At 60.9% G+C, this 14036-nt stretch overlaps 1 protein-coding gene across 2 annotated transcripts in view; it reads left to right on the forward strand.

Annotated features, from left to right (window-relative positions):
• The window catches only part of STK32B (serine/threonine kinase 32B), a 77049-nt gene that overhangs the window by 43125 nt on the left and 19888 nt on the right, over positions 1-14036 (forward strand). For both annotated transcript variants that reach the window (XM_054724205.1, XM_054724211.1), the window contains exon 2: positions 2269-2442. In XM_054724205.1, coding sequence (XP_054580180.1) covers positions 2269-2442 — 174 coding nt within the window. The remainder of the gene's footprint in view (positions 1-2268; positions 2443-14036) is intronic.

The raw sequence follows: 14036 nt of genomic DNA on the forward strand, positions 1-14036 counted from the left end.
AGCACCAGCCCGTGGACCAAAGGGTTGTGGGTTCGATTCCGGTCAAGGGCACCAACCTCAGTTGCAGGCTCAATCCCTGGCCCCGGTTGGGGCGTGTGCGGGAGGCAATCATCAATGTGTCTCTCACGTCGATGTTTCCCTGTGTGTCTCTCTCTCCCTGCTCCCTCCCTCCCACTCTCTCTAAAAATCAATGGAAAACTTATCCTCGGGTGAGGATTTTTAAAAAGCACAGACATTGCAGTCATTGCCGTTCTAAGGACGGAAGAGCCCACATACCGAGCCTGAGGGCAGCCCTAAACAGCCGTGACGTGGAGTCACAGTGTCATAAAGGGGCGCCCCGTCCCAGACGGAACCATGGCCTGTCAGGGCACCGCGAGACCTGGTCACAATGGCCGAGTGTTGTCATGGGAACTTGGGCCCAGGTCTGGTGTCTGTGTCAGTTTCCTGTTGCTTTGGGGGGGACCTAAAACGGAATGAATGGCTCACAGCCATCTTGCTGTCTCGTGTTCTGTGCGTGGACTGGGCTCCGCTGGGCAGTTCTCCATGTGGCATCAGCGGGGCTGCCCTGGGACACCCAGGTGCCCAGGTGTCATCCATGGCCCCTCCCCCCTCCCCGCCCAGTTCCTATTCTGAGGCTGCTGACCAGCACACCTTCGTCTTCCTCTCGTGGCTTCTCCCCGGGGCCCGGGCTCTGGCCGGTTCTCGAGAGCCAGGAAGCAGGAGCTGCAGGTTCCCTGAGGCCTGGTCCCTGGCCTTGGACTTGGAAGAGCATCACTGGATCCAGGGGTTGTGGAAACAAGCTGGCTGTGGGGAGCACGTGTGTGCAGGGAGTGCGTGTGTGTGTGTGGGGAGCGTGTGTGTGTGGGGGAGCGTGTGTGTGTGGGAAGTGTGTGTGTGTGGGGAGCATGTGTGTGGGGGGAGCGTGTGTGGGGGGAGTGCGTGTGTGTGTGGGGAGTGCGTGTGTGTGGGGAGTGTGTGTGTGGGGGGGGAGCGTGTGTGTGTGGGGAGCATTATGTGTGGGGAGCGTGTGTGTGTGGGCAGCACGTGTGTGTGTGTGGGGGCAGTGCGTGTGTGGGCAGTGCGTGGTATGTGGGCAGCACATGTGTGTGGGCAGTGCGTGTGTGTGGGCAGCACGTGTGTGTGGGCAGTGCGTGTGTGTGGGCAGTGCGTGTGTGTGGGCAGTGCGTGTGTGTGTGTGGGGGGGAGCGTGTGTGTGTGGGCAGCGCATGTGTGTGTTTGGGGGAGTGTGTGTGTGTGTGTGTGGGCAGCGTGTGTATGTGGGCAGCACGTGTGTGTGGGCAGTGCGTGTGTGTGGGCAGCACGTGTGTGTGTGTGGGGGCAGTGCGTGTGTGGGCAGTGCGTGGTATGTGGGCAGCACATGTGTGTGGGCAGTGCGTGTGTGTGGGCAGTGCGTGTGTGTGTGGGGGGGGAGCGTGTGTGTGTGGGCAGCGCGTGTGTGTGTTTGGGGGGAGTGTGTGTGTGTGGGCAGCGCGTGTGTGTGTTTGGGGGGAGTGTGTGTGTGTGGGCAGCGCGTGTGTGTGTTTGGGGGGAGTGTGTGTGTGTGTGTGTGTGTGGGCAGCGCGTGCTATGTGGGCAGCACGTGTGTGTGGGCAGTGCGTGTGTGTGGGCAGTGCGTGTGTGTGGGCAGTGCGTGTGTGTGTTTGGGAGGAGCGTGTGTGTGTGGGCAGTGCGTGTGTGTGTTTGGGGGGAGTGTGTGTGTGTGTGTGTGTGTGGGCAGCGCGTGCTATGTGGGCAGCACGTGTGTGTGGGCAGTGCGTGTGTGTGGGCAGTGCGTGTGTGTGGGCAGTGCGTGTGTGTGTGGGGGGGGGAGCGTGTGTGTGTGGGCAGCGCGTGTGTGTGTTTGGGGGGAGTGTGTGTGTGTGTGTGTAGGCAGTGCGTGCTATGTGGGCAGCACGTGTGTGTGGGCAGTGCGTGGTATGTGGGCAGCACATGTGTGTGGGCAGTGCGTGTGTGTGGGCAGTGCGTGTGTGTGGGCAGTGCGTGTGTGTGTTGGGAGGAGCGTGTGTGGGGAGCGGAGGGATTGTTGAGGAGGGGTGCATCTCGGGAGACGGTGCCGCCGGTCCTGACCACGTCGATCTCACATGTCTGCTGAAAACGAAGCAGGACGCTGGAGCCACACGGTGAAGGGCCCCTTGTCCGCCAGCGCCGGGACCAGTGCCGCGGCTCTCTCCCGGCCCCCGTTTGTGCGGCTGAGAAGTGGGGCACGGGCGTCCCTCCTCCCTCACGGCTCTGCCCCCTGTGCTCCAGGTACTCGTTCCAGGACGAGGAGGACATGTTCATGGTGGTGGACCTGCTGCTGGGCGGGGACCTGCGCTACCACCTGCAGCAGCACGTGCGCTTCCCCGAGGGCGCCGTGAGGCTGTACATCTGCGAGCTGGCGCTGGCGCTGGACTACCTGCAGCAGCACCGCATCGTCCACAGGTGAGCGCTGCGGGGCGGCGCCGGGGCCTGCGGGGGCCGGCTGCGGGGTGTTTTCCCACACCGGGTGTGCGGGGGCCGGCTGCGGGGTGTTTTCCCACACCGGGTGTGCGGGAGCCGGCTGCGGGGTGTTTTCCCACACCGGGTGTGCGGGAGCCGGCTGCAGGGTGTTTTCCCACACCGGGTGTGCGGGGGCCGGCTGCAGGGTGTTTTCCCACACCGGGTGTGCGGGGGCCGGCTGCAGGGTGTTTTCCCACACCGGGTGTGCGGGGGCCGGCTGCGGGGTGTTTTCCCTCACAGGGTGTGCGGGAGCCGGCTGCAGGGTGTTTTCCCTCACCGGGTGTGCGGGAGCCGGCTGCGGGGTGTTTTCCCACACCGGGCGTGCGGGGGCCGGCTGCAGGGTGTTTTCCCACACCGGGTGTGCGGGAGCCGGCTGCGGGGGAGGGGGCTCCCACGGATGTTCTTTAGTCCTCACAGTGCACGGAGACCATAAAATACAGTGCACTTTGGTCCTCCTCACTGTGACCTGCCTCGAGGCGCAGGCCCGCTGCCTGTCACGGGGAGGCGGGGGGGGGGGGGTGCACGAGGGGACCTGCGTGGTCCCCGCTGCCGAGCCGGTGCCTGTGGGAGGCTGGCGTGTTCTGTCCCCCCGTCTCAGTTACAGGGACCATGTGCGGGGAGGTGGGGGGACAGTTCTGCTCTGCCCCTCCCCCCTGGAATCCACGCTGTGCATCTGGGAGGGTTCCTTCCTGGGGGAGCTGCAGGGCTGGCCCTGGCCGGCTGTCCGCTCCGCGTCCCGCTGCCTCCCCAGGGCAGCTTCTCCCTGGGACCCGCCCGGGCCAACCACTGGGCAGCGCGAGTCTGACAGCGGGGCAGGCGGGCAGCGGGAGGCTCCGGGAAGCGGGAAGTGACGGTCTCACTAGTGGGGTCTCCTCCCTGACCACAGGGGAGGGGCTGGGGCGAGGGGCCCCACGTTGGCCCACAGCCTTGCTCTGTGCCTGGCGGGTCCTCTAACCTGCACAGGCGTGAGAAAGACAGGGACTTGAGCGTCCAGGACGTGATGGTGGTGAAGCACTCCCTTCTACGTTTTCTTTCCTCTGAACTCAGTGAAAGGGCAGTGTTTGGAGGACGATAATTCACAAGGATGGGGCAAAGCAAGAGGAGACGAGAGCAGAACATTGGGGTGTGCGGGGGAGGAGGGGGACGGAGAGCGGCAGGTGCCTGGGGGCCCAGGAGGTGTGTGTCAGGGCTTCCGCTTGTGACCTCTGAGCCTTCGCATCTGCAATTCCACCCCGCAATTCCAGTTCACAGCACCAAGAAGAGTTTCCGCGATGCAGAATGTTTAAATCTATCTACCCCCGGAGCTGGAGGGCCGTGGCCGGGGAGCGGCGAGGGCGTCATGGAGCCTGGAGCGGGTCCAGCGCTGAGCGGGACCCTCGGGGGACCTGCTCCGTGAGAGGGAGCGGGCAGTGCCAGAGGCAGGGACTGCGACACGAGCTGGGAACGCACGGAGGGGACGCAGCCAGCCGGGGCGCTGCCCAAAGGAACTCCAACTCCCAGGCTCCGGTCCCCCCGACCGGGCAAGCCCGCTGGGAACTGGAAGACAGTGACACCTAGCAGTGCGGTCCCCGTGGTAGAGAAAGGGCAGGGCGAGGGCTGGGCCACTCACGGCACACGGCCCGCGTGGCCTCCTGGACTTGCTGGTTATACGCTGACCTTCCTTAATCCCAGCTCTGCCTGGACAGGTTTCCTAGAACGTTGTGGTGACAGTGTTGCCCCCTCCATGATGGCCACCGTGACTTCAGAGGCAAGCACAGTGGGCCTTTCACCCTCTCTGCTGCCCAGGCGCCTGGTCCAGACTCCACCGCCCCTGCGCCATCCCTGCGGCCTTCGGCTCCTGCCTCTTCCCCCACCACTGTCCCTCCGTCCTCCTCAGCAGCGCGGCCCCAGGGCCTAAGACAGTGCCTGGCTGTCAGAGATGTTTCATTGGGCCCTGGCTGGTGTGGCTCAGTGGTTGAGCGTCGTCCCATGTACAGAAGGGTCACGGGTTCGATTCCCAGTCAGGGCACATACCCAGGTTGCGGATTTGATCCCCGGTTGGGGTGCATGCAGGAGGCAACCATTCGATGTGTGTGTGTGTCTCTCTCTCCCTCCCTCCCTCCCTCCCTCTTAGGAAAAAAAAAGTTTGATGAACATGGACGGCCTCTAATAAGAGTATCCACCTTTCATATAAATATACCTTTTACATAAATACTTCGGTAGTTCGAATTTTAGCTTTAGAGCAGGCGTCCTCAGACTACGGCCCGCGGGCCACATGCGGGTGTTTTCGCCGTTTTGTTTTTTTACTTCAAAATAAGATATGTGCCGTGTGCATAGGAATTTGTTCATAGTTTTTTTTTAAACTATAGTCCGGCCCTCCAACGGTCTGAGGGACAGTGAACTGGCCCCCTGTTTAAAAAGTTTGAGGACCCCTGGTCTACATACACTGAGTGGCCAGATTATTATGATCTCTGAACACATAACAATCTGGCCACTCAGTGTATATCCTATATAATAAAAGGCTAATATGCAAATTGTCTCCTTGACCAGGAGTTCGACCAGCAGGCAGGCTGGCCAACCGCCCATGTCTCCTCCCCCTGGCCAGGCTGGCTGGACCCCACCCATGCATGAATTCATGCACCGGGCCTCTAATATATATATACTGAGTGGCCAGATTATTATGATCTCTGAACACATAACAATCTGGCCACTCAGTGTATATCCTATATAATAAAAGGCTAATAGGCAAATTGTCTCCTTGACCAGGAGTTCGACCAGCAGGCAGGCTGGCCAACCGCTCATGTCTCCTCCCCCTGGCCAGGCTGGCTGGACCCCACCCATGCATGAATTCATGCACCGGGCCTCTAATATATATATACTGAGTGGCCAGATTATTATGCATTCAGAGATCATAATAATCTGGCCACTCAGTGGATATCTAGAAAGAGTGGACGAATGAACAATAAGGGCCTCTAAGAATTCTCTAAATTAAACCCTAAATAGAATCTATTTTCATTCTTATTCCAAACCCCTCGCATGTTTCACCCCTCACCCGACCACCTGCAGGCGCGAGGAGCTGCGTGTCAAGCAGCATTCTGGGTACAGCGGGCACCGGGTGCTGGCTGGAGAGGAGGCTCGTCTGTGAAAGCGCTCCGCCCGCAACTGCGTGAAACGCGGAGGACTTCCGTTCGGGCGGCAGGTGTCCTTCACGTGCTCCCACACACCTTCCTGGGGCAGAGCGAACCTGGGAGCTGGTCTTGGATGTTGATGTGACTCATTCTGCAGGAGAGACTGATTAGTGAACCTCTGGGGAAGAATTTATCAAGAGTGTGTGTGTGTGTGCGCGCGTGCGCACATGTGCGTGAGCTCCACACATGCGTGTTGCTACAGACGGGGCCCCCGAGGGCCTGGATGTAAAGGGCAGGGTGCAGGGCTTGGCTGAGAACTTGTGACCCAGCAGGGTCATGCCCCCGAGGTTTGCAGCTGTGCTTGGAGAGTTGATGGGCAACTCTGAGTTGTGCAGACAGGGGCGTCCTTGCTGCCGGGTTCTTATTTCCGTAAGACACGTGCGCACTCAAATCTAAAGAACCCGGTGCCACAAGGGAAAGAGCATGAACGGCAGCGAGCAAGGAGCCCTGGTCCCCAGATCGAATCCCCGCTGTGCTGTCCGTGGGACGTTGCCTCCAGCCGCTGGGCCTGGTCCAGTTCCCTCCTCTCTGTGGGGACCCGATCACCTCAGGCTGCTGGGAGGATGAGAGCTACAGAACGCGGGCCCAGTTGGGGGTGCCCTGTCACCGTCACTGGGTCCATTCATTGTGCTTCCCCGTCACTTCCCTCCTCGGAGCGCCTGGGGAGGCAGATAAAACAGACTGCAATCTTTATGAAGTAAAACCGAGCTGGGAACCTGGCTGTGCCTCGTGCGGTCTGCGTCAGAGGAGCGAGCGTGTGGGTCCCTTCCGTCCTCGTTCTCTTGATCTTCACGACGAGACGAGCACCATCACTGCCAGGCTGGGGTGGAGGCGAGATGAGATGACGTCTGAGATGCTTAGTGCCTCGGAGGGGCAGGAGGCATGGATGGCCGAGTCACCGGGCCCGGGGGCAGCCCCACTGGCAGCAGATGCACCAATTTCTTGGTGGCCTCTTGGAGATGCGCTGCGCTGAGTGGAGGGCCTGGCATCTCACAAAGCTGGACGTGGGTCCGAGCGCTGACCGTGTCTGTGTTTGACGTTGATGCCAAGTTCCCAGGCGACTCGGTGTGGAGGGCAAATCAGAGTGAGCAGCCCTGGCGATGGCGATGGCTGCCCTGGCGATGGCTGCCCTGGCACACGGGCCGAGGGACGGGTTCCAGCAGGTGCCTGTGTGCGCCCCGTCGTTCACGCCTCGCAACCGCCGGGTCTGCTGACCCCACTCGCGCTGCAGGCGGGCACGCAGAGGCGGCAGATGGTTTGGCACGAGAGCACGGTAACGCGAGCGGACAGTGGACTGACCCTGTGAGAGAGATGAACTCCAGGAGGGCTTACATTTGGGGAAGAAAGGGCAAGGGGTTGGGAACAGGGTACCAGCCGGGGAACAGGAAATGTGGAAGCGGGTTGGGGGGGCGGGTTCTGGTGAGTCTGATGAATGAGCAAGGCCGGAGCAGCGGCTCTGGAGCTGCCGGGCCCTGGCCCCCCGGGTCCCGCCACCTCCATCCAGGTAGTTCATCTGCACCGGGCCGGCCTGGACTCAGGGTGTCGGGCCCCGCGCCTCCTTCTGCATCTGAGATATTGTCACCCCGTCTGTACTGGCGTCCTACCAAGGAAATCGTCGTTAATCTAATGTTCCTTCCTCTGCGAGGCCAACAGATCCAGAATGTTTAAAAAGGAGGAGATGAAAGCTGCTCTCGTGTTTCTGGGTCAAGAGACTCTTTAATAAGGTTCGGCTTCACTCCTGTCGTTACAATAATAACCGCATCTCCCGCCTGGAGCCCAGCGCCTCAGAGGAGAGGGGGGTCCGCAGACTCGCGTCCCCGCTCCGCCTGCACCCACGTGGACTCCGCAGGCGCTTCTGCTGTGGCGCTGAGCTTCGGCGTGAGCCCCATAAAGCAAAGGTTGGCTTTCGCACAGCAGAGCCCATTCGGGACCTGAGACCCGAGGTCTGGGCCGCGAACCCTCGTTCCTCCCGTCTGAGGTCTGCAGAGCTGAGAGCTCACCGGTGCTGAGCATTTGGTCGCCCCAACTGGGAGGCGGGGTGGGAACTGAGTGGGGTCGGCCCACGGAGCCCGGAGGCGCTCTTGGAGGGGACAGCTTGGGAGCTGCGGCGTGAAGCAGGAGTAGGCGTCACCCGGGAAATGGACATAAGACGGGACCTCCGTTTCTGAGTACTCAGGGGTATCACTTGCCCATCCGCCTGGGCGAGAACCAGTAGCATATCCACATGCATCGTATACAGATTACAGAGGCGCAGGTTCCAGGATCTGCAGGGGAGTCCTCATGCTGGGCATCCAGGAGAGTTGCCGGGGGGCTCCTGTTCATAGCCAAGCCAGGACCCAGCCAGAACCCAACCAGGACCCAGCCAGAACCCAGCCAGGACACAGCCAGAACCCAGCCAGGACACAGCCAGAACCCAGTCAGAACCTAGCCAGGACCCAGCCAGAACCCAGCCAGGACCCAGCCAGAACCCAGCCAGGACACAGCCAGGACACTGCCAGAACCCAGCCAGACACAGCCAGAACCCAGCCAGGACACAGCCAGGACACAGCCAGAACCCAGCCAGGACACAGCCAGAACCCAGACAGAACCTAGCCAGGACCCAGCCAGAACCCAGCCAGGACCCAGCCAGAACCCAGCCAGGACACAGCCAGGACACAGCCAGAACCCAGCCAGACACAGCCAGAACCCAGCCAGGACACAGCCAGGACACAGCCAGAACCCAGCCAGGACACAGCCAGGACACAGCCAGAACCCAGCCAGGACACAGCCAGAACCCAGCCAGACACAGCCAAAACCCAGCCAGGACACAGCCAGGACACAGCCAGAACCCAGCCAGGACACAGCCAGAACCCAGCCAGACACAGCCAGAACCCAGCCAGGACACAGCCAGGACACAGCCAGGACACAGCCAGAACCCAGCCAGGACACAGCCAGGACCAAGCCAGAACCCAGCCAGCACCCAGCCAGAGCCCAGCCAGAGCCCAGCCAAGACCCAGCCAGGGCCCAGCCAGAACCCAGCCAGAGCCCAGCCAGAGCCCAGCCAGCTCAAGACCCAGAGGGGTGGTATTTCAGTTCAAGTTCAAAGGCAGTCGGCTTGCAAACAGTTCTCTCACAAGGGGGAAGGTCAGCCCTTTTGTTCAATTCAGACCTTTCACTGAGGGAGGAGGCCCGCCCCCATTAGGGAGGGCTACTGCCTTACTCAGCACTGATTTAAATGTTAGTCTCAATCAGAAACACCCTCACCGACATCCTGGAATAATGTTCGACCCAATACCTGGGCGCCTGTGGCCCAGGCAAGTCGATGCATTAAAATTACCCATCACACCATCTATTCACAATCCCCGTGAGGGGGGCTGGCCTGGGGCTGAGCTGGGTTTTGACTGGTGGAGCTGAGATTCGTGGAGACCGCAGCTGCACAGCAGGCGACAGCCACGTGGTCTCTCCCGCTCCTGATGCTTCCGCCTCAGAAGGCGCCTTGCTGGGCCCTGAGTCCCTCCGACGTGGATCGACTCCGCTGACTAGCGATTTGGAAAGACTTACCAGCCAGGCCCTGCTCGGCTCTGCCCTCGGCACGTGCTCCGCTCTCTGTGCTGTGCCTCTGACCCAGCAGCTCCTCTCCTTGTGAACGGACCCTCCTGGCCCCCAGTTGCCCGTAGCGGGTGGCTGTCTCCTGGTTCCCAGGCCCAGGCCCCAGGCCCGCGGGCCCACCTGCAGAGCCTCGCCCTCCGACTCACCCTCTCCCAGCAAGAAAGCTGACATGTTGACCTCTAGCTGTACTTTCGTTTTATCCTCCAAGTTGTCTGAACCAGCTGGGGAAGATTGGCGCTGTTTGCTGTTTGCGGTCCACTCAGATACCCCGACGTTACACCCAGGTTACTCAGAGTTGAACTGTGGAGGTTGAAGTTCAAGATAATCTGGAAAAAGAGGATTCCCAGAGTGGTGGAGAAAGTGTTGACGAAGGAAGTCAGAGGCCCGGGGCCAAGCCTGGACCTGAACCCCCGCACATGGACAGCGGCAGAAAGAGGGGTGGCCACGGACCAGGCCGGGGAGACCCCAGCCCACACACAGCCGCTCACAGAGCAGGAGCTTCTGGAAGATGGGGGAGGGCAGAGATCCATGTTTCCCAACTCACCACCACCCCAAAGTCCAAGCCCAGGGCACATCCTGCATCTGTCCATCCCCGAGTGAGCCGGGTCTGCAGAGAAGCAGTACCAGTAAGTCTTACACGTCTGGGCAGCCTGTGGCCCAGTTCCGGGGACACAACATTGACCATCACAAGCCCTAAGTCCATGACTGTGTCCTTGTAAGAGATGGGAAAGGACACACAGACACACATGAAGACAGACAGAGGCAGGGACTGGAGTGACGTGGCCACAGTCAGGGAGTGCTGGAGGCGCCAGGAGCTGGAGGAGGCGGGAAGGGCCCTCCCCAGAGTCCCAGGAAGGAGCTGGGCCTGCCCACCCCTGGACTTCAGCCTTTTGGCCTCCAGAACTGGGAGAGAATATACTTCTGTTGTTTTAAAATATCCAGTTTGTCACAGCAGCCCTAGGAAATGCATACCTTTATCACTTTCACCACATCTGCATACTCCCCATATGATCTATACTAATAAAAGGGTAATATGCTAATTAGACCGGGTCAACCGGCCATCTTCCGGACGTCTGACTTCCTTCTGGACAAAGCCATGATGATGGGGGCAGAGGCAGAGGCAGTTAGGGGCAATCAGGCTGGCAGGGGAGGGCAGTTGGGGGTGATCAGGCCAGCAGGGGAGGGCAGTTGGGGGCCATCAGGCTAGCAGAGGAAGGCAGTTGGGGGCCATCAGGCTGGGAGGAGAGGGCAGTTGGGGGCCATCAGGCTGGCAGGGGAATGGTTAGATGGCAATCAGGCCAGCAGGCAGGCAAGCAGTTAGGAGCCAGCGGTCCCGGGTTGCGAGAGGGATATTCGACTGCGGTTTAGGCCCCATCCCTGTGGGGCCTAAACTGGCAGTCGAACATCCCCCAAGGGGTCCTGAATTGGAGAGGGTATAGGCTGGGCTAAGGGACAGCCTCCCCTGTGCACAAATTTCGTGCACCAGGCCTCTAGTCTATAATAATAAAAGAGTAGTATGCTAATTAGACCAGACAACCTTCCGGACGAAGCTGGGGCTGCGAGGGAAGCCTGGGTCCCAGGTGCCTGCCAGCAGCTGGAGGGAAGCCCAGGTCCTGGGTGCCAGAGGGAAGCCGGTGCCAGCAGCCGGGGGAAGGAAGGCCTACTCTTGCACGAATTTCATGCATCGGGCCTCTAGTCACTAAAAAAGCATTCTAGAGTAGACTCCGTGCATTTTGCTAAGATACATGGGTTTCAGAACAACGCTTTACAGTGGCCTTTAAAGAGGAAATAGCTTTGTCTGTCATGAATGTAGGTGACCATGAATGTCAACACAGTGAGACCAAAATACCATTACGAAGTGCTAGCTCGCGTGTGGCCTGCCGGAGGGAGGGCTCCTGCTCTCCGCTCTGTGAGGAGGGAGGTTAGCAGGGCCCACGTTAAAGAGACACCAGAATCTAGCTGAGACCCGGCTTTGACCTAGTTGGAGGGAGTGAAGGGGAGTTTCCAGAGAACCGTGTTCTCATCCCAGGATCCAGTGCGGCAGAATGAGGTCCCGTGTGCTTTCCGAAGTCACCACCCAACATCCGTGGGTCCTCGCCATCTCACTTCGTGAAGTCGGGGCGCCTGTCCCACCGCTCTCCCGCCCTCCGCCACCTCCAGCCTGCTCGTCCCGCCTCCTGGCCCGCGCCTCTCTGATCACATTGGCTTTCCCACCTCCTAAGTTCTGTGCAGGTCACAGGTCATCCCCTGCCCCCCCCTGCCCCCCCACTCTGCCTCCGCATAGCCAGGCCGCGGCAGGTGCCTCCTCGGTGAGCACCCAGCCCTCCTCCCCCCGCCCGCCCTCTCTGGAACTCCCACGATCTGGATGTTGGGTTTGCCAGCATGTCCCGCGTTTCTCCGTTTCCCTTAGTGTCCGCCTCTGGGGCTTCCCTTCCACGTCTGGGAAGTGTCCTTGACGTCATCTTGCCGGCCCTCCCGGGATTGCTCTCCCGGTCCTCGGACACGTGGCTCCCGAGAGCGCCCCCTCTCTGTCCCTCTCTGTCCCCCTCTCACCCCTCCCGTGTCTCGTGGGCACAGCAGCTCCTCCTAGCTCGGAGGATGTCCGTTATCGTTCTTTCGAGTTTCCTCTCCCCTGCGTTTGTTTCTGCTCCTCGGAGGACCTTTGATCTGTGTCACTCATCTCTGTTGTCATTTTCAAAGTTTTCAGGTGGCCGCCGGTCACTGATGAGATACTAAAGAATGAGATAGTAAAAGGCTGATTGGTTGGGTTCATTGGCCCGGGGGTTGGGGGGCGGGGGGCGGGGCGGGGGCATAGTGAGCATCGGACAGCAAGAGCTGGGAGGCGGGCTCCTCCGTGGGGTGGTCAGGCGGCAGCGGCCCGCCGGCACCTGCAGGTCTTCCCTCGGGGGGCCTTCCGAGAACGGCACTGGCCTTGGCGTGGCTGCTGAGGATGTGGCTGCGGGCAGGAGGAGGGAGTTGGGGCTGGGGACACCACTGATGCCACCCTCCATCCCCCACCCCACTTCTACCCTCTACCCTCCACTCTTCACCCCCCACCCTTCCCACCTCTACAGATGAGGAAGTGGAAGCTCAGGGCGTGCGGCCCCGGCTGGTCCGTTTGACAGACTTGAGGTCCCTTCCAGCGTGGACAGCCTGGGACTCTGCGACGCTTATACATTTTGGCAACGTGCCCCGGGGACGAAACACCGAGATCGGGCCCTAAAAATAGCAACGCTTAAAATATGGATCCACTGCAATGCGCCGCTGAACCTCCCAGAAACTCCCGCCTGTGCCCCACCCCCACCCCCGCCCTCACCCTGCCCTCAGCCCTGGGGGTGGGGGTGGGGGTGGGGGCTGTTTGCCTGTGTCCTTTGCAGCTGGAAGGTGCTGGGCGTCTGGCAGCTTCAGATCTCTGCCGGGTTAGAACTCGGGTCTCACTCCCGCACGCGTCACACTGCCATCGGGAGGGGTTCCCCCCCCCCACCCCCACCCCCGCGCCCCGCGTCACGCCGCCGGTCAGATGGCCCGCTCTGGGGGCTTGGCAGCCAGACCAGAGCATGCTCACTGGTTCTCGGGGGAATCCAAGCCCATCACTGGGCCCCGCGTTTTAATGAAGCTCCGCCTGCATGGCCGAGGCTGAGTTCCCAAAACATCCTCGGGAATGCTGGGAGCCCGTGCGGGCCTCTGTCTTCCCCGGACGTCAGCATCCCAGCGGGCTGGTTGGGAATGCAGGTTCCCGGCCTCGCCCAGAGTCTGAGGCTGTGGCTGGCCTGGGGTGGGCTGGGCCGGCTGCGGTGTGGGTCACACGGACCCTTGTTTCTGAAGCCGCTGGACGGTGGAGCGGCGCTGACGGGCAGGTGGAGGGGGTCACAGAGGCGGGCAGCCCCGGCGCCAGGCCTCGTGGTGAGGATGTAGGTTAGGTGCGTTATCAATGAGCAAGAGAATCATGACTGAAACTAACCACCTCCTCACCCTAACGCGTGGAGTGTGTGATGTTACCCGACTTACGGCTGGGGAACCGAGGCTGGGGGTGTGGGGAGCCAGCGCCAGCGAGAGGAGATTCAGGGCTGGACCTCGGCCCCTCCCGCCTGCCTTCCCCCACATGCCCGCCACCTCCATGCATGTCAGTAGCGCGATTCTTTCTCCGGTGGGAAAACAGCCACCGATTTCCGTTTCATGAACGCGCCTCCTCTCCCACCTGGGTGTCTGTCTGTCCCCTTAGCTGTGAGGTCCTCAGCACAGTCCCTCAGCACCTCGGCTAAGGGGCGCTCACTCGGCCTCCCCTCGGCCCACGCCGTCGGAGCCGAGCCATTTCTGTGCTGGTTTCTAAATAGCCAAGCTGACATTCTGCTGAGTTCTATTTGGAGCTGGGAGTCATTCAGGAGCAGGAGCTGGTTTTCCGGCCTCGATGCGTCCTTTCCATCAAAGTGTCGTTTGCCCGGCTCTGACAGGATGGCCTCCCCCACTCGCTGCTCCAGCGCCCTCTGCGCACCGAGCCCATTGGCGGCGGGTGACGCACGAGAGCTGAGATGCGATCGATGTGAAAAATAGAACCAGAGGATGTGGCCGAGACCAGGCGGCCCCAGGGCTCTGGTAACAGGCTTTGCCGTCCAGGGCGGTTCTTATTGAATCCCTGGACGCTCCGCCGTCTGGGATGGCTTGGCAGGAGCCTGCCAGTGAGTCTCCCAGGGAAGATCTAAGTCAGTGATGGGCAACCTTTTGAGCTTGGTGTGTCAAACTTCGCCAAAAAACTGAGTATAACTCGGGTAGTGTGTCACTTTG

This window comes from Eptesicus fuscus, chromosome 2 (assembly GCF_027574615.1).
Source record: "Eptesicus fuscus isolate TK198812 chromosome 2, DD_ASM_mEF_20220401, whole genome shotgun sequence".
Lineage (NCBI taxonomy): Eukaryota > Metazoa > Chordata > Mammalia > Chiroptera > Vespertilionidae > Eptesicus > Eptesicus fuscus.